Here is a 23,953-nt window from a genome sequence, read left to right as displayed (position 1 = left end):
TATATCAAAATTTAATATATATATATATATATATATATATATATATATATAACTTTTTTAAGGTAATGATGGTCATATAGAGAACTAATTAATTCTAGAGGAAAGGCTTCAATTAGCTGCCTATACATGTCTTTGTGTTTGAGTCTCTTTTCAGTTTTCTACAGGAAAGCACGGCCAGGCCTAATATCAACTGAAATCTCCAGGAAGAAGATGGGGCCCCACAACGACAATTCCACGTGGAAAATAATATCACTAAGCTGACAAACATCATCTATAGATCAGTTTTGAACTACAAAGTGCTTAGAGCAATTCTGAGATGGCTAGCTGAGATGATCCAGTTTCAAAGACTACATGAATAAGGACTTGAGATAAACCCTGAACTTTGGCTTTATGGATAATGAAGAATATAGTTACCTTTCCTAGAATTTGTCAATTAACCCAAAATTTTTCTTTTCAGAATAAAGATAACTTCACCCATACACAGCAGGAAGCAATTTTAAGAATACGACACCCACATTCCCAAAGGGGTGGTGTGGGGTGGGTGGCTTTTTGGTCTTTTTATGTGTATTGGATCTGGGATAGTTTTCATTGTTTAGGAGGGTTGGTTACAAGTTGTTGTTAAGGGTTAGGAAAAGAGCTAGGCAAAAGGTGCTTGTTTAAAAAGAAAAAAAAAGAAAAAGAAAAAGACAATTACTAGTTTTAAATACTTTACATTCGATTGGATTGTTTTATATTGTATACAAATTATTATTATTATTGAGATTGAGATTGTTACAATATACCATACACATATTTCTAATCTTGCTCAAGATATTGTATTTATTCCATTCACTTAACAATGTAATGCAATTTGCTAATCCTTGAATGCTAGTATTACCAACTATTAGGATATATAGAAATGAAAGTTAGTGGTTAGACATTACAATTGAAATTGTAGTCATATTAGGTGTGTTTTCAACATCAAACAGATATATTTTAGATAGACAGTTCATCTTCAAACCCTTCAGAGATCTGCAGAATATGGCATTTAAAATGTTTTATTAACTTAGAAATTTTTCTCTTTTGCTATGACTATGAGACATGTCGGCTCCTGGCAGTACCAATCTACTTCAGAGATTGCTACCTGAGTGACAGGACAGTGGGTTGGTAGCCTATTAACTTTGTTTTTCATTTGGAAGAGGTAGATAGAATATTTACATTAGAGATTTATTTTTAATATGAATTAGATAATAAATTTATATTATGTGTGAAATTGTCAGTTATGTTTTCAACAGCTTTCATCTCTGGTTGCTAGGGATCACTTAGAGTCATGGCAGAAATGACTAATGCATTACAGTCCTGATTCTCACTCACCTACCATCACTTGAGTGCTGTTGATTCCTCCCAAGGCTGAGACGAAGGAATATGGATATAACAAATCAAACTGTGGTGACAGAGTTTATTTTTCTTGGATTTCCAGGCCCCTCCTCACTGCAGCTTGCATTATTTGTGATGTTTCTCACTGTGTATTTGCTGTCTTTCATGGGAAAAACTCTCATAATTTTCCTTATTCTGATGGATTCCACACTGTAGACACCCATATACATTTTCTTAGGAAACCTGTCCTTCCTGGAGATCTGGTACACTACAGCCACGGTACCGAAGTTGCTGGCCACATGTGTCACAAAGGTAGTCACCATTCCTGTTGCAGGCTATATTGCTCAGTACTACTTCTTCTTCTCCCTGGGAGCCACTGAATGTATCTTGCTGGCAGTGATGGCTTATGACCGGCACTTATGACGTGGCTGTATGCCGTCCTCTATACTACTCGCTTCTCATGAGTGTTCAGATTTGCATAAGGTTTTCAGTGGGCTCTTTGATGGGGGGCTTCATTGCCCCTCTGCTACCCACCATACTGATCTCTCAGCTGAACTTTTGTGGCCCACAAAAAATCAACCACTTCTTTTGTGACTCTGACCCGATCTTTAAACTCTCTTGTTCAGATACATTCTTGGTGGGAGGCATTGGGTTACACCTGCAGCTCTGTGGTGATTCTCAGTTCTTTCCTTCTCACAATGAGCTCCTATGGCAACATTGTGGTCACAATAACTAGGCTGTCTTCCCAGGAAGCTAGGAAGAAAACATTCTCAACCTGTGCCTCCCACCTCACAGTAGTTACTATCTACTATGGCACCATAATCTTTGCCTATGTCCGCCCTCCTGCCAAGTACAATTTCACAATTGGCAAAGTCATCTCAGTGTTCTACTGTGTGATCACCCCATTAGTCAACCCTCTCATATATACACTGAGGAACAAAGATGTAAAGAAAGCTTTCCAAAAATTTGTAGCGAAAAAGAGATTTCTATTAAACAGAAACACGCATGAGTTTTGAGAAGGCAACAATTAACTTCTGTTTAGAGAGAAGTCTCAGACTCATTTGTTCATGGTAAGTACTTGAAATTAAGAAATGGAATTCTGATATGCTCACCTCTGCACATTTTTTGTTTTGTGTTGAATTATCCTGAGAGTTATTTAAAACTGTTCTATTTATGATATTTAATACAGCACCACAGTGATACTGAGTAAATAATGAAAGGTTTTTTTGTTTGTTTGTTTTTTTTGTTTTGTTTTTGTTTTTTTTGCCAATAAGCTGTTCACAATTGGTTTATTTCAAATGAATATTTTAAAATCTTTTACCTCCCAGGAAAACTATGCATAAAATCTGCATTAAATGAATCAGTGTTTTTCCATCTAAGAGTCTGATGGAAACTAAATAAAAGTACATCAAAATACATTTAATAATCATTTATTAAACGTAGATGGTGAATCATACACTATTTTTAGCTTTTACAATTATTTGTTAACATAGGAATAGCTAGAAAATCTTACTAGAAAAAGATTAGATAAATACAATTTTTTTGGATAATGTGAAATTGTAAATAAATAGATATAAATAAAATGAATAGAACTTAAAACATTAGCAAGAGTACCATGATTAAAATGTTTTAAAAGGCTTAATGAGATAACATAAGAATGGAATATTTAATAAATTCTTAAACCGTTAAATTTTTAAACATGTTCAAGTAGATAAGAGTTAAATAAAATGAATTTAAGTGCTACACATCCACAATATTAGCCTTTGAGGATATTGAAGAAGGAAATTCATGATTTCATTCAACATAGAACATTCTGTGTTCATGAAAAAAGAAAAAGACCTAACTTTTATTTTGAAATAAATAAAAAGGGACTGCAGGTTTTGCATTTTTTTTTTAGAAATTTTCATTGTAAATTAAGAAGTTTTATGGTTTTCATTTATTCTAGTGTAGTTTAGGAACAAAAGAGATGGCAAGGTGATGGAAGAAGAAAATCACAAGCACCTCTATGGTGAGTGTTCACATGACTTACTCCTTAGTGCTGTACCTTCTAAGTGTGAGAACTGTGACTGAGCTTTATCAGAATGATCTAAGAGAATACACAATACCAACCTAGATACAGAGAGAGAATCTGAAGTGCAAAAAATCACCAGCTGACTGCTACCAGAGTGAATCATGAGAACCACTACTTTAGGTAATAAAGTAATAGCTTGTTGCACAGTTCATATTTGAAATCTTTCTTGAACTTAGCACAAAACCTTTCCAGAATACATAAAAAATAGAATAATATTTAAAAAATACAAAAATGCAAACTATTTTCTATTTTTATATATTTATTCATTAAAAGTTTTATGCATACATATAACATGTGGCAACACTCTCTACATGTCCACCCTTGGCTTTTCTTCTTCCCATCCCTAACAAAGTACTCTTTAGTGAAGAAGTACCCACCCACATCCATGTCCTCTTGTTTGGACCCAATGAGTTTATCCAGTACCTCTGTGTGGGCATGGATATGGAGCTATGTATTCGAACATGGGCAATTCAACCAGTGACCATGCCACTGAAGACAATGAGAGCTCTTCCACTTGCAGCCCTCTACTTTCAATACGAGCAATGGAAGGTTTCAGCCCTCATGAGACCCTCCTGATTCTGAATATTTACAGGCTCAGTCTTGGGCCAGCCTTGTGTAAACAATAGTAGATGCTATGAGTTCACAAACACTGTGACCTTTTCATCCTCTTAAAACTACATTCCAGGATCCTTCTCTTCTTATCTCTTGGCTCTTACATTCTTTCTACCTCCCTTTTCACAGTGTTTCTTGATTTTCCTAAGGAGTGTTTTGGGTACCCTCTTTAAAACTGAAGATTCAACAATAACTTGTAGTTCCTTGATGAGTTGTGAATCTTGGCTTTAACTGTTCACAGAATAAGCTTCTTTGAGCAAGGCTTAGGGCACCCTAGGTCTTGTTATAAAGGTTAATTTTTAGGAGGTAATTTGTTAGGTCCATTTAGAAAAATGAAAGTGGTAAGTTCATCTTTAGGACCTGCCATTTCCCCAGTAATTTGTCTTTGATCAGATTGAGCATACAAGGTCTGAACTTTAGAGTATTATTCAGTTTCAGATGTAATCAGAAAATGGTTGTTTAGTCTCATATTGGTTATGCCATTATTGCACCAGTAGGCATATCTTGACTCACACATTTATGTGTCTGTATGTGAGATTCATAGCTAGTAAACACAACTGTAGCTGACTTTTACCTAGTATTTATATCAAAAGCTTCATAGATTTCTGTAAACTTTTGTCAAAACAGTCTTAACTGTAAGTGTGATATTTAGGTCCCAAATACCATCATCTCTTCTAACACTTAGTTTCTATCAGAATATCAAAATTATATGCAAAGAATCTCAATCATACATATAAAATGATAAAAAGCAATTTCTTTTTACCATCCCACCTAAAAATAGATTTCCTTATTATATTGGTGGTAGTAATTTATTTTCCAGAATCAGATTCTGTGCATTATATCTAATTATGCCCTGGATTATAACCACTGAAATTTACCTATTTTTCTGTAACTCAATTAATATTATTCACCAATACATTTGGAACTCATATTGACTTATAAATTTCTTTTGTTATGTAGCTACAAAACTCCATGAAAGTGCTTATATTTTAGATTATTGTCATTGGGGAAACCTGAATCCTTATTCTCAGGCCAGGGAACTTATAATTGACTGAATAATAATCTATATTTTATTTCCTTTGTGGTGATTGATGTATTGTGCCCTGATGCATTCATTCAAGCAGTAGCAAGTGGGACGTGTTTGTATTTGTCATTCATAAGTACATAAACTTCTTAATTTAAAATTATTTTAAACACAACATTTGATTAGCTGAATATTCTCTTGTTGTTTACACTTAGAAAATCATTAATAACATTTGTACTTTGGATAATATGTTTGTTCTCATGATCTTTTTTTTTTTTTTGAAAAATTTCAGTGGTGAAATTCCTTTTAAACATGTGCCAATACCCGTGATTACATCCTTGAAGCCTAAATTGTGGACTATAAGGAATAGAGTTTTGAACTCAATTCTGTCCATCCCCCTTAAGAAAGATAAAACCATCCTACTCTTACTGATTTAGTAACAAATCCTGAGTACTCAGAATTGCAATTAGCATTTAATTAACATACAACAAACCTAACTCCAATTTTCTTCCACATTCTTTTCTAACGAATCTCCTTTAGTACAAGCAACACTAAAATCCACTGTTTCCATGCTTTTCATGTCTACAGTTTAGGGAACAAAAAATTGTCTTCAAGGGTCAGTTTCTTTCCCACAGAATCACTTTCTGCAGTGTCCTCTACACCACAACCAAAGCAAATATTTCACAATGTCAGTTGTGATTTATAGATACAAATGTTACAAATGTAATATCTATCTTTCTGTAGGAATGTAAGCCAATATGATTTTTAATGATCTAGAAAAACCTTGTGATCAGATATCATGACTATTATTATTATTTGAGACAAAGTCTTACATTGTGACTAAGGCTGTCCTAGAACTCAGTGTGTATCCCAGGGTGGCAATTGTGTTACATCAGCCTCCCAGGTGCTGTAATTACAGGTGCACACCACAATACCAACAGGTTTTTTTTTTTTGGTGTGTGTGTGTGTGTGTGTGTGTGTGTGTGTGTGTGTGTGTGTGTGTTTGTGTATTTGTTCTTTTGCCTAAGTGAAACTGCTGTTGAGTGTCCTGTCACTTGTATGGGTCATGTTCTTCTCCACACTAGTCATTGTACAAGCTGTCCATGTTCATGGGAAAGCCTGCTTTCCTCCCCTTCCCTTCCATGCATGCATGAGAGCTAGGATTCTTTTACTTGAGGACCTCCCCTTGGATGTCATTTTCCTGAATAGCCCCTCCCATCCCTGAAAACCTCAGAGCTTGAATCACCTGCCAGTTAACCTTGTTCAGCTATAACTTCACACTTTCCACATGACTATCTGATTGTGCATTTATGTCATGCTATTCTTTTTTATTTTTGAGAATAAATTATGTCATGTGTTCAAAGAAATCAAAACTATATAAGAAGAGATCTAGCCAGATATTTTATTTTTTTATCTGTTCCTGTATTTTCTTCTCCTTTCAGTTGAACAATTCAAAGTACTTTCTTAAATTTCAAGAATTTTAATTTAGTTCTTTGTTGATATTTTTCTGAGTTTTAATTTTAAGAGAAAAGTCAGAAAAATATGTATATTGGAATCTAAATACTTTCTACTAAAATATAGTATTGTATGTATACAGATTATGATGTGAATGTTTTTTTCCATATAATTATATATTTGAAGAATATTCAATACTAGGCTAAAAAGACCTTTTCATTTCTTACTTTTTATCATGCAGAAATATTCTATATTTTATGTATTCCTCCAGCATTAAATAATTTTCCTTCTACTATTTAGTGAAAAGATTAAATAATGAAAATATCACACACACACACACACTTGTAGATGTAAACACACATGATCTGATACAGAATAAAAGAGAAATAAAGATTCTCAAAATTACAAGTGTTTGTCTAAGAGAAAAATACACTAAAACTCCAATAGGAGGCTGATTAGATGGCTCAGTTGGTACAATTATTTGCTTATAAGTATGATGAAAATGAGTGAGAATTACCAGTGCCCACATAAAATTTGGACATGGCCATGCCACATATACCAGTTAACCCAGATTGAAGGAAGGTAGATAGAGAAAGGAGATCTTCTAGAACTTTCTGAATGACCTGCTTAAGAAAACTCTTTAAACTCCATGTTTACTTAGATATACCATTTGTGAGAAAACAGGCACTTAGTGATTATGTATACCCAATTTCCATTCTTAGCCTTCACATGAACCCCTATACTACATATGCATACACAAACATGCAATACACACACACACACACACACACACACACACACACACACACACACACACACATACAAAGACACATACACTCCCAATAGGAAACTGAATTTTTAACAATCTCATTAATGTGAGTGCTTAAACATGTGCTGAACATGAGCCTCCACAACAGACATGTTTAAGTGGATGGGCAAAAAAACCATGAGGCCTCAACCCTATAAAAACAACTTCATGAAACTGAGGAATGCTGAGTGGGAACAACAGTCTTCCCCAGAGAAGAACACAATTTGATACCAAATTGTCAGCTCTAAAAACATATGTACAAGTAATATTACACAGACTAAGCAGGTCATATTTAGGAATATGTATCTATATACCTATTCATATGTGTATGTGACAGCAATTAATGAAAAATAAAGTTGTAAATTAAAAAGACAACTAGAAGAGGTTCATGGGAGGGTTTATAGATATGAAAAAAGAGGAGAAAATTATGTAATTATAATCTCAAAAATGAAAGAAAAATAAAAGCTTTTTCCTTGCAGTAAAAGTTTCACAGAAACAAACATCTATATTCCTTTACAGGTGATAATTTTTATCACATTTTCTTCTAATTTAAGAAATTTTCATTAGATACATTCATGTTTGATCATTAGTACTTCATTAACATAAGTGTCCTACAGACATTTAAAATTTTTTATTGATTTATTTTACATCTCAACTATAATATCCCCTCACTCTTCTTTTTCCATTTCCTCTCCTCCATCCTCTGACTCCCCCCTCAATCTCTTCCATTTCTGTTCAGAATGGAGCAGGCCTTCCATATGTATCAACAAAGCATGGCATATCGAGTTTCAGTAAGACTAAGGACTTATATTTAGGCTCGGCAAGGCAATCTAGTGTGAGGAATACATTCCCCAAAGCCAGCCAAAGCATTAGGGACAGCCCTTGGTCCCATTGTTAGGAGTCCCTAATAGGCCACACTCCACAATTTATATGTATAGGGCTTAATCCAGTCCCATACAGATTTTCTGAATGTTATTTAAGACTCTGAGAATTCCTATGAGCCTAGATAGTTGTTTCTGTGTGTTTTCCTGTGATGTTTTTGACGCTCAGGCTCCTATATTCTTTCTTCCCTCTCTTCAGCAGGCTTCTCCTATGTCACCCTAATGTTTGGCTGTGGTCTCTGCACTGTTTCCATCAGTTACTGGATGAAGGCTCTCTGATAACAATTGGGGTATTCACATATCTGATCAAAGGAGAGGGACAATTCAGCCCACATATCCATTATTGCTAGGAGTCTTAGCCTTAGCTAGGGTCACCCTTGTAGATTCTTGAGAATTTCTCTTGCATCAGGTTCCTACAAGACTCTAAAAAGCCCCACTTTTCCAGTATTCTATTTCAGTACTCTCCCTCTCAATCCACTCCCCAACCATATCCCTCAAGTTACCATCCCCAATTACCCAGAGTCCACCCAGGAGATCCCTTCCATTTCTGTTTCCCAGGGAGTTCCATACATCCCTCTTAGGCACTCCTTGTTGCCAAGCCACTCCAGATCTGGAAATTGTAGCATGGTTATCCTTTATTTACAGTTAATATCCACTCATGAGTAAGTACATACCATGTTGATCTTTCTGAGTTGGGTTACCTCACTCAGGATGATTTTTTTTTTCTAGTTCAATCCATTTGCCTTCAGATTCCATAATGTAATTGTTTTTAACAGCTGATTTAATAATCCATTGTATTAATGTACCATATTTTCTTTATCCATTCTTCAGGTGAGGGGCATCTAAGTTGTTTTCAGGTTCTGTGTATTACAAATAAAGCTGGTATGAACATAGTTGAGCAAGTGTTCTTGTGGTATATTCCTTTGGGTGTATGCCCAAGAGTGGTATATCTGGGTATTGTAGATTGATTCCCAGTTTTCTAAGAAATCACCATACTGACTTCCAAAGTGGCTGTACAAGGTTGTACTCCCACCAGCAATGGAGGAGAGTTCATCTTGCTCCACATCCTCTCCAGCATAAGCTGTCAGTTGTGGTTTAGATCTTAGCCATTTAGCAAGGTGTAAGATGTAATCTCTGAGTCAGTTTGATTTGCATTTCCCTGATGACTAAACATTTATGTGAATTTTTCAAAAATTTCCCTGCCATTTGAGATTCTTCTCTTGAGAATTCTCTGTTTAGTATCCTACCCCATTATTTAATGGGATTTTTTTGATGTTGAGTTTCTTGCATTCTTTATAAATTTTAGAGATCAGCCCTATGTCAGCTGTGGGGCTGCTGAAGATCTTTTTCCATTATGTAGGCTGCTGTTCTGTCCTATTCACAGTGACCTTTGTCTTACAGAAGCTTTTCAGTTTCATGAGGTTCCATTTATTATATTTGATCTTAGTGTCTGTGCTATTAGGAGTCTGTTAAGGAAGCTATCTCCTTGAGTCATTGTGTTCAAAACATTTCCCTCTTTTCACTTTTATCAGGTTCAGTGTATCTGGTTTTTTTAGGTCTTTGTTCCATTTAAACTTGAGTTTTGTTCATGGTGACAGATATGGATCTATTTGCATTCTTCTACATGCTGCCCTCTTGTTAGTCCAGCATCATTTGTTGAAGATACTTTCTATTTTCCATTGTATAATTTTGGCTTTTTCATAAAAAAATCAAGTGTCCATATGCTGTGATCCTTGGGACTATACAGTAGAATTTCAACTTCTAAAGCAGAAGGAATCCACCAGAATTAGTGCATTCTGCTGGAGGCAACTCAGTTGCAAGACACTGAGAGTATTGCCTTTTGTATTATGACTGTTCTTACAGTTAATAAATTGTGTAACTGTAACTTTCCCCTCTTTGAGTGGAATCCGCCTCAAAAAAAAAAAAAGACCCAACAATGTTAAATTATGGGGTACAATTTTTCCCATGTGCTGGTACATTGATGACTTCCTCACTCCATAAGACCTTCAGTGAGAGAATCTAGTCACAAAGTCAATTGCCTTGGTTAACACAGCCTAATCTCTGCTCTGTTAACTGAGACAAACATTAGAAGCTAGCTCCCTGTGATTATCCCCTATTTGGCAGGACATGTGGTCAGGAAAGGAGTCTTTCAAATAGATCACATGTGAGATCTTCAGAGATAAAAAGGTGTCCAAGCTTGCTTGATTCCTAGTCCTTCCTGATAATAGAGAGTGAGTGCCCCTAATTCTCCCACAGCTGACTTGGGAAAGAGCTAACCTCTAGTACCACCATGAAAGCTATTAATTCCCTAAACCAACCCTCATCCTGTTTATTGACACAGAATTTTAACCTAGGAATATAGTCTCATTCATGAACTCTCCTTCTCCCTTCTTAAAATTTAAAGCCTCCTAAATCAACTTTTCTGTCTCTTAATGTTGCCCAGGCATCTTTCTGGCCATGACTTCCTGGAATCAGAAAGATGCTGAAGGTGTCACTTGGGATAACTCTGCTTCTTGTTCCTGAGAAAAAATTCTAGCTCTGTAACTTTGTGATACCCAGAGAATTGCCTTTCTTTTATGTGTGTACAAAAATTGAAAACCATTAATAAAAGAATTGACATGAAGAAGTATGGGGTGAGATTTTTTTCTGCCCTCAGATCCCCTGTACCTTACACAGGCAGTAGCCTTTTTTGATCCCTAAGAGTACACTGAGGCTAGCTCTCAATAGCTCCTGATATCTATAGGTACAGGGATTTATATCTGGATCTTCAGTTTGATTCTGTTGGCCATTTGTTGGATTTTATTCCAATACAATCCATAGTTATGTATTAGAGTTTAAAATCAGAGATTGTGATACCCCCAAATGTTCTTTCATTATACCCAATTGTTTTAGCTATCTTGGGTTTTTTATTTTTTCATTATGAAGTTGAGTATTGAGTATTGAGTTCTTGTAAGGTCTGTAAAGAATTGTTTTGGAATTTTGATGGTGATTGCATCAAATCTGTAGACTTCATAAAATGACCATTTTTAATTTGTTAATCCTATTGATCCATGAGCATGAGAGATCTTTACATTTTTGATACTTCTCCAACTTTTTTCCTCAGACCATTAAAGTTCTTGTCATACAGGTCTTTCATTTGCTTGGATAGTGTTCCCTCATGATATTTTATATATTGTTTGTGGTTATTATAAGGGTGTTGTTTCTATTATTGTATTCTCAGTCTTTTCATCATTTTTATATAAAAGGGCTGTGGATTTTTTTATGTTTATCTTATATTCAGCCATTTTGCTAAAGGTGCTTATCATATCTATGAGTTCATTTTTTGGGTCTCTTACGTATATTATCATGTCATCTATAAATAAGGATACTTTGACATTTTCTTTTCCAGTTTGTATTTTCTTCAGTTGTTTCATTGCTTTAGCTAGAATTTCAAGTAGTATATTAAATAGAATTGAGAGAGTCGACAGCTTTGCCTTTTTCCTGAGTTTAGTGGCATTGCTTTGTGTTTCTCTCTATTTAATTTGAAGTTGCCTACTGGCTTGCTGTATATTCTTTTATCATATTTGGGTATGCTCCTTGTATCCTTGATTCCTCTAATACGTTTAATAGGAAGGGGTGTTGGATTTTGTCAAAGGCTTTTTCAGCATCTGATGAGATGATCATATGGGATTTTTCTATCAATTTGTTTATATAGTGGAATACATTGATAGATTTTTTTTTGTTTTTTTTTGAGACAGGGTTTCTTTGTAGCTTTGGAGGCTGTCCTGGAACTCACTTTGTAGACTAGGCTGGCCTTGAACTCACAGAGATCCACCTGCCTCTGCCTCCCAAGTGCTATGTTTACAGGTGTGCACCACCACCGCCCGGCTCCATTGATAGACTTTTATATGTTGAATCATTCCCCTATCTCTGGGATGAAGACTACTTGATCTGCTTGATGAGAACTTGGAGTTGGTTTGTCAGTATTTAATTGACTATATTTGGATCAATGTTTATGAAGGAATAAGTTCTTTATTCCTATGTGGATTCTGTCCCCTATAATCTTTCCCCAGGACACATAAGCCAGAATGATTGAGTGACCTGGAGGATAAGTGTACCCTTCCCTGGATTCTGTCCCCAGTGATCTTTCTCCAGGACAATGCTATTTTACCTCAACCCTGGCTTTGCTGCTGCATGGCCCCTGCCCCTAACCTCAGCAGACTTCCACCACTGATGTGCAGATGACACCAGCCACAATAGCCCTCAATAATAGACAAGTGCCCTGCCCCTCAAACTCCAGAAGACTCTATAAGCCATACATAGTCCATAACAGTTGGAACAACAAATCTCATCACTACACTTATAGTCCATAGCTGTTGAAAGAACAGTGCCAGCAGCTCTCTGGAGGCCAGGCTGGTCCTATGTACTTAAAAAAATAAAATAAAAGAAAAGAAAAGAAAAGAAAGAAAGAAAAAAGACTCAGGATTTAGTGGAGACCAGGACAGTCCTAGATACCCAAGAAGACTTCAGCTTTACTGGAGGCCAGAACAGATCAAGGGACCCAAGCTCCCTACCCCCCAAATGCCAGTGAAGATACCCTACTGTACCTGAAGACACAGCAGTCACCAGAACCCTTTGCCACTTAGGTAAGAAGGCAAGAGAGTAACAGAAATCAAGTAACAAAACACCAGTCCAATAAAAATAAACCCAGGAATCAATACCTAGACATAAACCATCAAAAATGCAGATGCCTAAATGCCAGTGTAAGAACATAATGAATAACAGAAAGGGCAATATGTCACAATCAGAAGCTAGCTATCCTATGAAAATATAATTTGAACATTCCAATGCTGCTGAAGCACAAGAAGATGACCTTAAAAATAACTTTATGAAAATAATAGAAGTCCTTAAGGAGGGAATGAAAAATTCCCTTAATAATGGAAGAAAAGACAAAAAATTGGAGGGAATCAATAAGTCTCTTAAAGCATGTCAAGAAAATCTAGAAAAAAAAAAACAATAGTTGAGACAAACAAAACTATTCAAGACTTGAAAATGGAAATAAATGCCATTAACAAAACACAAACTGAAGCAATTCTGGAAATTGGAAACCTGGATAAGTGAACAGGAACTAGAGATGCAAGTATCACCAACACAATATGAGAGATTTTGTTATATTGTGTTGAGAGAATGTTAGGTATTGAAGTTACAATAAAAGAAATAGATACATTGGTCAAAGAAAATGTTAAATCTAAGAAATTCCCAACACAAAATATCCAACAAATCTGAGAAATTATTAAAAGACCAAACCTAAGAATAATAGAAGTAGAAGAATCCCTGTCAAAAGCACAGAAAATATATTCAAAAAATCATAGAATAAATTGCCCAACATAAAGAAGGACATACCTATAAAGGTACAAGAAGATTTCAAACACCAGCTAGACTGGACAAGAATTAAAGTGCCTTCACCACATAATAATTAAAACAGTAAACATACAGAATAAAGAAGTAATATTAAAAACAATAAAGGAAAAAGGCCAAGTAGCATAAAGATAGACCTAGCTGAATTATGTCTGACTTCTCATTGGAGAGCCTGAAAGACCTCTTGCAGACTCAAAGAGACCATAGATGCCAGCCTAGACTACTATAACAAGCAAACTTTTCAATCACCATAGATGGAGAAAACAAGATATTTCATGTCAAATTAATTTTAATCAATATCTATCCATAAATCCAGCTATCTAGAGGGTACTGCAAGTAAATCTCCAACCTATGGAAGTTAGCTTCACCCCTGAAAACACTGACAATACATTATCTCACACTAACAAATAGTAAAGAATGGAAACACACACACCATCAACAACATCAACAAAAATAACAGAAATTAATCATTGTCAGTCATTATATCTCTCAATATCAATGGACTCAAACTTAATTCACCAATAGAAAGACAAAGGCTAACAAAATGGATATGAAAACATGATTTATCCTTCAGCTACATACAAGAAAGACACCTCAACATCAAAGACAGGACATTGTATCAGAGTAAAGAACTGGAAAAGCATTTTCCAATGAAATGGATCTAAGAAGGAAGATGGCATATTTATCCAAATATCCAATAAAAGAGACATCAATTCAAAATTAATCAAGAGATAGATAATGACATTTCATATTCATCAAATGACAAATCTACTAAGAAGATATCTCAGTTCAATTCTGACCATCTATGCCACAAATACTAAGAAACCCATGTTTGTAAATGCAACATTACTAAAACTACACGCAATAATAGTGGGATACTTCAACACTCCACTCTCACCAATGGACAGGTTGTCCAGACAGAAATTAAACAGAGAAATAAGGGTACTAACAGATGTTATGACTTAAATGGACTTAACAGACACCAAAAGAATATTTCACCAAAACACCAAATAATATACTGCCTTCTCAGTACCTCATGGAACCTTCTCAAAAATTGACCGTATACTCCATCATGAAGCAAGTCTTAAGAGAATAAAAAAAAAAAATTAGAATAACCACCTGTATTTTGTCAGATCATTATGGATTAAAGTTGGAGTTCAAGAGTAACACAAACTACAGAAAGCCTTCAAAATCATGGAAACTGAATAACTCTCAATCAAGGAAGAAATACAGAAGTTAAAGACTTCCTAGAATTCAATGAAATGAAAGAACAACATACCCAAACTTATGGGACACAAGGAAAACAGTGCTAAAAAGAAAGTTCATAGTACTAAGTGTCTTCATAAAGAATTTGGATAAATCTCATACTAGCAACTTAACTGCATACTTGAAAGCTCTGTGGAAAAAAAGGAAGTAAACAAACAGAAGAAAAGTAGAAGGCAGTAAATAATCAAAGTGAGAAAAGAGATCAATAAAATGGAAACAAAGAACAGGTTCTTTGAAAAAGATCAACAGGATAGATAAGCCTTTATCCAAACATTCTAAGGCATTAAAAGAATATCCAAATTAACAAAATCAGAAACAAAAAAGTGAACATAACAACAGACACTGAGGAAATTCATATAATCCTTAGGTAATACTTCAAAAACTTGCAATCCACAAACTTGGAAATTCTAAAAGAAATGGACAAATTTCTGGACAGAAACAACATATCAAAATTGAACCAAGAACAGATAAACAATATCAACAAAACTCTAGCCTCTAAGAAAATAGAAGCAGTCATTAAAAGTCTCCCAAACAAGAAAAGCCCAGGACAGGATGGGTACAGTTCAGAACTGTACCAGACTTTCAAAGAACAGCTAATACTATTACTTCTCAAATTATCCCACAAAACAGAAACAGAATGAACATTGCAAATTTTTTTTTGAGATTACAGTTATCCTGATGTCCAGACCACACAAAGATTCAAAAAGAAAGAGAATTACAAATGAATTTCCCTATAAACAATGCTTTCAAAATATTCAATAAAATGCTGGCAAATCAAATCCAAAAATACATAAAAGATCATCCACCATGATCTGGTGGGCTTCCTCTTAGTGATGCATAGATGGTTCGACATACAAAAATCTATCAATATAATCGACAACATAAAGAACAACAACAAAAACACATGATCATCTCATTCAATGCTGAAAAGGCCTTTGACAAAATCCTAACATAACTCTCTAATAAAAGAATTGGAAGAATCAAGGATACAAGGAACATATCTAAACATAATAAAAGCAATATACAACAACCAAATAGTCAACATCAAATTAAATAGAAACTCAAAGAAATTATCCTAAAATCAAGAACAAGACAAGACTGTCCTCCATCTAAATATCTATTCAATAGACTACTTGAAATTCTAGAAAGAGCAATAAGAGATCAAAAGGAGATCATGTGGATACTAATTGGAGAAGCAGAAGTCAAAGTATTGCTATTTGCAGATGACATGATAGTATACATAAGTGACCCAAAAAATTCTACCTTGGAACTCCTACTGCTGATAAACACCTTTAATGAAGTAGCTGGATAGAAGATTAACTCAAAAACGTCAGAAGACATCCTTTTTTCATTTTTTAATAAAGAAATTTTCTACTCACTCCACATACCATCCATAGATACCCCCTCCTCCATCCTCCCATCCCCCAGCCCTCTTTCCCAAGCCACCCTGCATTCCCATATCTCCCTTCTGAGGGAAGTCAGCAAAGGCCAGCATAACAAGACTAGGCAGGTCCAAGCTCCTTCACACTGAACCAAGACTGTGCAAGGTGTCACACCACAGGCACCAGATTCACAGAAGCCTGACCATAGACCAGGGTCATTCCCCTATCCAACTGCCTGGGTGCTCCCCTAAACAGTTTGAGCTAAACAACTATCTTCCACATCCAGAGGGCCTAGTCCAGTACCATGGGAGTTCCACAGCCACCAGTCTACAGTTCATGGGCTTCCACTAGTGTGGCCAGTCATCTCTGCACATCCTCCCATCATGATCTCAACATCCCTCCCCTGCAGAATCCCTCTTCTTGCTCATTAATGGGATTCCCAGAGCTCAGCCTGCTGGCTGGTCTTGGGTTTCTGCATCTGCCTCCATCAGTCACTAGACAAAGGCTCTATAATGACAGCTAGGTTATTTGCTAGACCAGTCACCAGAGTAGACCAATCCAGGCACTCTCTGAACCACTGGTGGGGTCATCCTTGTGGATTCCTGAGAGCCTCCCCAGGACCCTGCTTTTTCCTATTCTATGATGTCCTCATCTATCATCGTATCTTCCTCCCTGCCTTCCCACTCTTTATCTGCTCTAGGTTGACCCTCCCATTTCCCTATGTTCTTATCCCCCACTCCTTGCCCTCTGGTACCCCTCAAACCCAGTCTGCTCATGCTTATCTCATCCACTTCCCCATTTACTGGGTCATTAATGTGTCCCTCCTAGGGTCTTTCCCTGTTAGCTAGCTTCTCTGGAGTTGCAAGTTACAGTCAGGCCATCCCTTTCCTCACATCTAGTATCAACGTATGAGTGAGTGCGTACTATGTTTGTCCTTCTGAGTCTGGGTTACCTCACTTAAGACGATATTTTCTAGTACTATCCATTTTCCTACAAATTTCATGATATCATTGTTTTTTTACAGCCAAGTAGTACTTCATTGTGTATATATGCCACATTTTCTATGTCAATTCTTCAGTTGAGGGGCATCTAGGCTGTTTCCAGGTTCTGGCTATTATGAATAATGTTGATATGAATATAGTTGAGCATGTGTCCTTGTGGCAAGATTGAGCATTCATTGGGTGTATGCCCAAGAGTGGTAAAACTTATTCCCAATTTTCTGCGAAACCACCATACTGATTCCCAGAGTGGCTGTACAAGTTTGCTTTCACACCAACAGTGTAGGAGTATTCCCCTTGCTCCACATCCTCTCCAACATAAGCTGTCTTCTTAGTCAGGTGTAAGATGGTATCTCGGGGTTGTTTGATTTGCATTTCCCTGATGACTAAAGATGTTGAACAATTCCTTAAATGACTTTCATTCATTTGAGATTCTTCGGTTGAGAATTCTCTGTTAATCTCTGTCACCCATTTTTTAAATTGGATAATTAAGTATTTTGAAGTCTAGCTTTTTGAGTTCTCTATATATTTTGGAGATGGATCCCTCTGTCAGATGTGGGGTTGGTGAAGAGCTTTTCCCATTCTGTAGGCTGTTGTTTTGTCTTATTGACATTGTACTTCACTCTACAAATGATGATAGATTCCTTATCTCAGCGAGCAGCTCTTAGTCCAACTGGCACTAGTGGGCTCTTCTCAGAGAGTAGCTGCAGTCTTAGTGTGTGGTAGATTGTGGTAGTCTGACCTATCTGAAGTAGGTCTGCTTGCCAATTGCTCTCTTAGTGCAGTTGGGTGCTGGCAGGTTCTGTCTCAGGGAACAGTTGCAGTCTCCCAGGGTAGGTGGGATTTGAGGAAGGTGGGGCTTGGGTTACAGGGTCTGATGTGGAATGATAGTAGTCTGACCTGTGTGCAGGAGGTCTGCCTGCCAACTGGACTGAAACATGAACTTCAATGAGTGGTGGTGTAAGGTTGCAAGTTTATGCCCCTGTGCCAAAAGCCTAGGGGCTAGGGTGTTTGGGTATGAGGATATAGACTCACCTCCTAGTCCAGTCAGGTGCTGACAGGTCTGCAGTAGCCCTCTTATGTACAAGTGATAAAAGGAATGAGAGAGAAATAATGGAAACATTACCCTTCACAATACATACAGACATTTATATGTTATATCTGTGAAGTTTTTTCTCTATTGATTTCTATATTTTTTATTATTTGTTTTATTTTTATTATGTCTATTGTTAGAAAGAGCTAGAAGGTTTAGAAAATATCTACTTTATATAGGGAGGAAGTATAAGCAAGTTAAAAGTTGTATATGACAAGGATAAAGACAAGTTACCCATCATTCCTAAATAGGCTATTTCAACTATGGAGATGGCTCATGCTCAGACCTTGGACAGCAGCAAGAGGGATTTGATGGCAAGACCTTACTTATCAAAGTCTCCAACTTGTGAAAATACAAATTCCCTTCAAAGGAAATGACTAAAAGTTAGAATGGCATAGGGCTTCTCTGTTCAAAGACAGTCATCTAGGAAAATGTTTCCCAGAGATTAGCATCAAAGCCATGTAAAGCCCACTCTGTCATCTAATGATCCTGACTGCAACTGGAGCATGTAAGTAGGCTAACTTGGCAGAGCCATGCTTGGTGTCACTGGCTTTGTAAGCATGGCATATTCAAGAGGCAGGGGAATATGGAAGCTGCCATCAAAGTTCCAGCAAGATGTTGAAGCTAGAGGATGAGTGGCAATGTCAAATTATCCACAAAGAGCATCAGAAAGTCCACTGCATGCCCCTAGGAAGTGAAGAGCAAGTTTCAGTGGAAATCCCAGAATGTTGGTAATGCCATAACTCTAGGGCATCTCCAAAAGAAAGCTGCAAGCATCAAGAGGGTCCAGTTTAAAAAAGAGGTCACATTGTTGGGGGTGGTAGAGCTAGTTTGTGGGTTGCCTTAGTCTATTGAAACACTCATGATAATATAAGACATGGAACTGCAGTATTTGGTGTTTATCTGATACTTTAGTTTTATTTTGAACCAATTTTTCTTTTTTTATGCACTTCCTTTGGAATGGGTTTATATATACTGTTCTACTGTGTATTTGAAACATGTAACTTCTATTTTGATTTTACAAGGGTTCAAAATTTATAGGTCAACTTAACTTTTAAAAGAGATCTGAACTGTAGACTCCTGAAGAATGATGGTCCTCTTTAAACTGTGAACATTAAAAGACAGACTATGTGTATTTTGCTTTATGAAATGAATATGAAACTTTAGACACCAGAAGTGGAATGGTATGGTGTTAAAATTGTATGTTTGTGTGTCAAGTGGAAAAGGATGAGGATTTCATGATTTATCATACTTTTCAACTGTGTGTGATTTAGAATGACAAAAGAGAGAAATATCCTGACATACTTGCAACGTCCTTTCCAAATAGGATTGAATGAGCTGCAAAGTGCACTCATTGGTTATAAAAGGTACCTTTCTGTTGACTGTGGTCCTTAACTGAATAATAAAGAGGAAAGAATGAGAAGAGTATTAACAGCATTTCAGCGTGTGTCTACTCTACTTTATAATTCAGGTACAATGTGACCAGCCACCCCATGTGTTTAACATCATGCTTTCCTTGTCATGATGTGTTCATACACTCTAAAAATTAGCACAAATAAGTTTTGGTTTTCATATGCTGTGTTTTGTTTTTCAGGTATTTTGTTACAGCAATAAAAATAACTAATAACATAAAATATATTACAAGAATCCTTAGGCAAAGTTTCTTCATATATTCTAATACTTACAACTTTAATAATAGTCTATAACTATATGTTCAGAATAATTTAGAATATATATATATATATATATATATATATATATATATATATATATATATAAATTAAGATAATCTTGGTAAGAGTGTAAGCCTTGTTCTTTATGGTTTATTCTAGTGTATTTTCTGGGGACTGATTAGTTCCTCCTAAATAAAGGTCCAATTACTATGAGACTAATTGTCTTAAGAGAAAATACATAATAAGTTAGACTACTCAGAAAGATTTTCCTTTGGGTAATCTTAAGGTTGTAGCCAAATGACTTAAAAAGATCTGTTAGAGAACTTTGGATTACACATGCTCTTTCAAAGGAAAGATAAACAAAATTAACAAGATGGTAAATGAACTTCTACTTTGTATTTGTTTTATTCTATGTTAAGAAAGTATTGCAGTTTAGCACAGACTTTTGACTCTTATCAGAAGCCTAAATTGTAAGAATATGCCATGATTACAGAGCTTATAAGCATTTAGGCAATTTATCAATAATCAGAAATTTAAAATTTTTTTGTCTAAAAATTTTTTCCCTCCTGAATTGGACTGCTGGAAAATCTTCCTACATATATCTAATAGTCAATCTTTTTCCCAGAACTCTGAGGAATCTGGATTGTTTTAATGTACAGATTTCAAGTTTCAGTTGATAAATATACTAAAGTATTCTGCTCCAATATAAAGATTATATAAATATATAATGTAATTTAGGGAATTAGGGTAGACTCCAAAGCAGTGTAACTTACCAGTGATTTTTTTCAGCTTTTTGCCTGTTTCTTTGTGTGTGTGTGTGTGTGTGTGTGTGTGTGTGTGTGTGTGTGGGGGGGGGGTTTCTTCAACCTGATGTTTGCAGTGAGCTGGCAAATGTCATCATAATACTCAACACCTTTCACGCTTTCTCTCTGTTAACCACAGGTTCCTCCGAAATGATCTAAATGAGATCCAGCTTCATTTTATATTACAGCTGTTCTTTCTGAAATATCTTCTCCAGTGATATCTGTCTTGTTCCATTGTCCTTTGCATTTGGTGTGAACAGAAAATCTTTATTACCAAGCACCCACATAGCTAATGTGTATGCTAAGATTGAGCTCTAGAAGTTTGTTTCTTTTTTCTTTTTTGGTTCATCCTTTTATTCATCTATTTTATTTCCTTAAGATGTATCTATTATTTTTATTTTATGTATATTTTTTCTACATTTATGTTTTTTGTACATTGTGCCATCCTGGTTCTTATAGAGCCCAGAAATAGTTGTTAGATTCCTTGTAAATGGAGTTACAAACATGTAGGTTTTGAGAACTAAACTTATATCTTCATTAAGAGGAGCAATGTTTTTTTTTTGTCTATTGACCCAATTCTCTAGTCTATCTCCTTATTTTTTCTTTGTTTTTTTTATTTTTGAGAAAATAATTTAATTACATTTCTCCTTTCTCTTACCTTACTTCAATCTGTCCACATGCCTCTCCATCATTTTCACATCTATAGCCATTTTTTGTTGTTGTTTTTCTGATAGATACAGCATGCATAAAATATATGTGTATGTGTATATTGGCATACACACACCACACACACACATATACATGAATATATATATATATAATGCTATGTGAATCCTCATTTTAGAGAATTCCAGAGAATTAATAGTGATTAATCACTACAGAAAGCAAATAAAAATTGTAAACATTGGAAAAGATGTTTGATAAATATAAGCATTTAAAGTATCTATGTATTTGCAAGTAGTGAGAAGAAATCCAAGACTATAAGGAAAGAAGAATATGAGCAATGGTCAAGCATTCTTTGTCATACTGTGACCTAGTTGATCATTATCTCAATTCTGGAAGTATAGAATCTCATCAGTAAAAAGGAAATTGCAAAGGCTTAATTGGGGTCAATCTCCATTTCATCCAGAGAAAATGCTTCTGTTGGTAAGGGGAATGTTCATTTGCACTGCAAGGTGTTTTTCTATCAGATATGTGATCTGGAAAGGATACAACTTAGTCCTAGGAGCTGGTCATACCTGCTTCAGGCACAGGCTCGCCATTGAGAGATTTGTATGAAAAAAAAAAAAAAAAGTTCTGTTCAAAAAAGATTGGAGCCAATGAATAAAGACATCAGGTGCTATTCCAAGAGTCCATAACACATGATAAAATTTGGCAGACAACAATCTTATGAAAATATATAGTCTTTAGCTTTGGAGAATGTCACTTATTAACTTTAGATGAAATTCCTTTGCATGATAAGCATGGATATGCAAAGTTAAGATAAAGGAAATAAAGTAGTGAAAGGAGAGACACCGAGGTTTTATTCTGCTGTCTGTCATCTACCTGGCAATTGCAGTTTCAAGAGGAGTCTGTTATATTAAGAAAAGCACCGTATATTACTGTTTTTCTAAAAATTTATAAGAAACATACTACAATAAATTGTCATGATTGGTACATTAGTACAACTTATGCATCAAGGGAAAGTTGCATCTTATGATAATATAAGGTGAGTTTCTTAACAATGAGGAACTAAATAGGTAGTGTGCCCCATTCCTTTTCCACTGAGCATATGAACAACAGTGCAACTATTTGTAACTGTGTCATTTTTTGTTCTTTTCTCCTTCCTGACAGACCACTTAAAGAAGCTATAATGCCTAACTTCACTAGAATAGCAGGATTCACCCTCACGGGGTTTTCAGACATCCAAGAGCTACAGACTGTCTGTGGAGTGATCTTCCTGGTAATGTACCTAGCAATCCTGATGAGTAACTTCCTCATCATAACTCTTATCACCCTAGATCTGAGGCTCCAAACACCCATGTACTTTTTCCTGAAGAATTTGTCCCTTTTTGATGTTTTCCTTGTGTCTGTCCCAATCCCTAATTTTTTTGTCAACAACCTAACTCATAACAATTCCATTTCAATTCAGGGTTGTGCCTTCCAGATACTTTTAATGACTTCCTTCTCAGCAGGAGAGATATTTGTCCTGACTGCCATGTCCTATGACCGCTATATTGCCATCTGCTGTCCCCTGCAATATGAAGTCATTATGGATAGTGGAATCTGTGCACTGATGGTGGTTGTATCCTGGGTCACTGGGGTACTCTTTGGAACTGTCTACACAACAGGCACGTTTTCCATGCCTTTCTGTGGCTCCAATGTGATTCCACAGTTTTTCTGTGATGTCCACTCATTGCTAAGGATTTCCTGCTCTGAAACACTTGGTGTAATTTACACAACTATGGGAATTGGCATGTTTCTATGCATGTCTTGCTTTATCTGTGTGGTGATCTCTTACTTTTACATTTTCTCCACTGTGTTGAAGATTCCTACCATTAATGGTCAGTCCAAAGCATTTTCCACGTGCATCCCCCATCTCACTGTTTTCACTGCTTTCATAGCTACTGCTTGCTTTGTATATCTGAAGCCTCCCTCAGATGTACCATCAATCACAGACAGGCTCTTTTCTGTGCTCTACACTGTGCTACCTCCAGCACTCAATCCTTTGATCTACAGCCTGAGGAACAGTGATGTCAAGTCTGCTCTGAGGAGGTTACAGCAAAATCTCTGTCCAAAGGGTTCACTTCGTTTAAAACTTCAAAGTATCTGTCAGTGGTATAGTGCCTCACAAGTGACAAGCAAGGTTTTTAATTCTTGAAATAAGAAACACTAGTTTAGTATTCATTTTGACCCTGAGTAAAGAAACACTCAGAATAAGGATGATATGAGGTAAGATCAGAAAATTAGATTATATGATACTTACATATGAAGTCATGGTTGCAGTTTCTGCTCTGTCCTTCTCATTTGGGAACTATAATTATCTAAAAGGATTGGTCATTTATTTTCACAGTAAGATTCAATATCTTATAATTTGATAATTCAATGTATGATTGATTTAAAAATAAAAATAACAACTATAATATAAAAACAAC

At 35.8% G+C, this 23,953-nt stretch overlaps 1 protein-coding gene and 1 pseudogene across 1 annotated transcript; both read left to right on the top strand.

Moving 5' to 3' along the window:
• Window positions 1–1,404: 1,404 nt before the first annotated feature.
• LOC118573070 lies at window positions 1,405–2,372 on the top strand (annotated as a pseudogene).
• Window positions 2,373–22,671: 20,299 nt separating this feature from the next.
• Window positions 22,672–23,679, top strand: LOC118573007 (olfactory receptor 14A2-like). Its single transcript, XM_036173014.1, has one exon. The coding sequence runs from the start codon at window positions 22,672–22,674 to the stop codon at window positions 23,677–23,679; it is 1,008 nt and encodes a 335-aa protein (XP_036028907.1).
• The last annotated feature ends 274 nt before the right edge of the window (window positions 23,680–23,953 follow it).

Source organism: Onychomys torridus, chromosome 1, assembly GCF_903995425.1.
Source record: "Onychomys torridus chromosome 1, mOncTor1.1, whole genome shotgun sequence".
Taxonomy (NCBI): Eukaryota; Metazoa; Chordata; class Mammalia; order Rodentia; family Cricetidae; genus Onychomys; species Onychomys torridus.
The sequence above is the reverse complement of the archived record's forward strand: the minus strand, read 5'-3'. Positions and strand labels throughout refer to the sequence as shown.

What these genes read in the sequence shown, in the direction of transcription:
- LOC118573007 (XM_036173014.1), top strand. Translation starts at nt 22,672, where the DNA reads ATGCCTAACTTCACTAGAATAGCAGGATTCACCCTCACGGGGTTTTCA.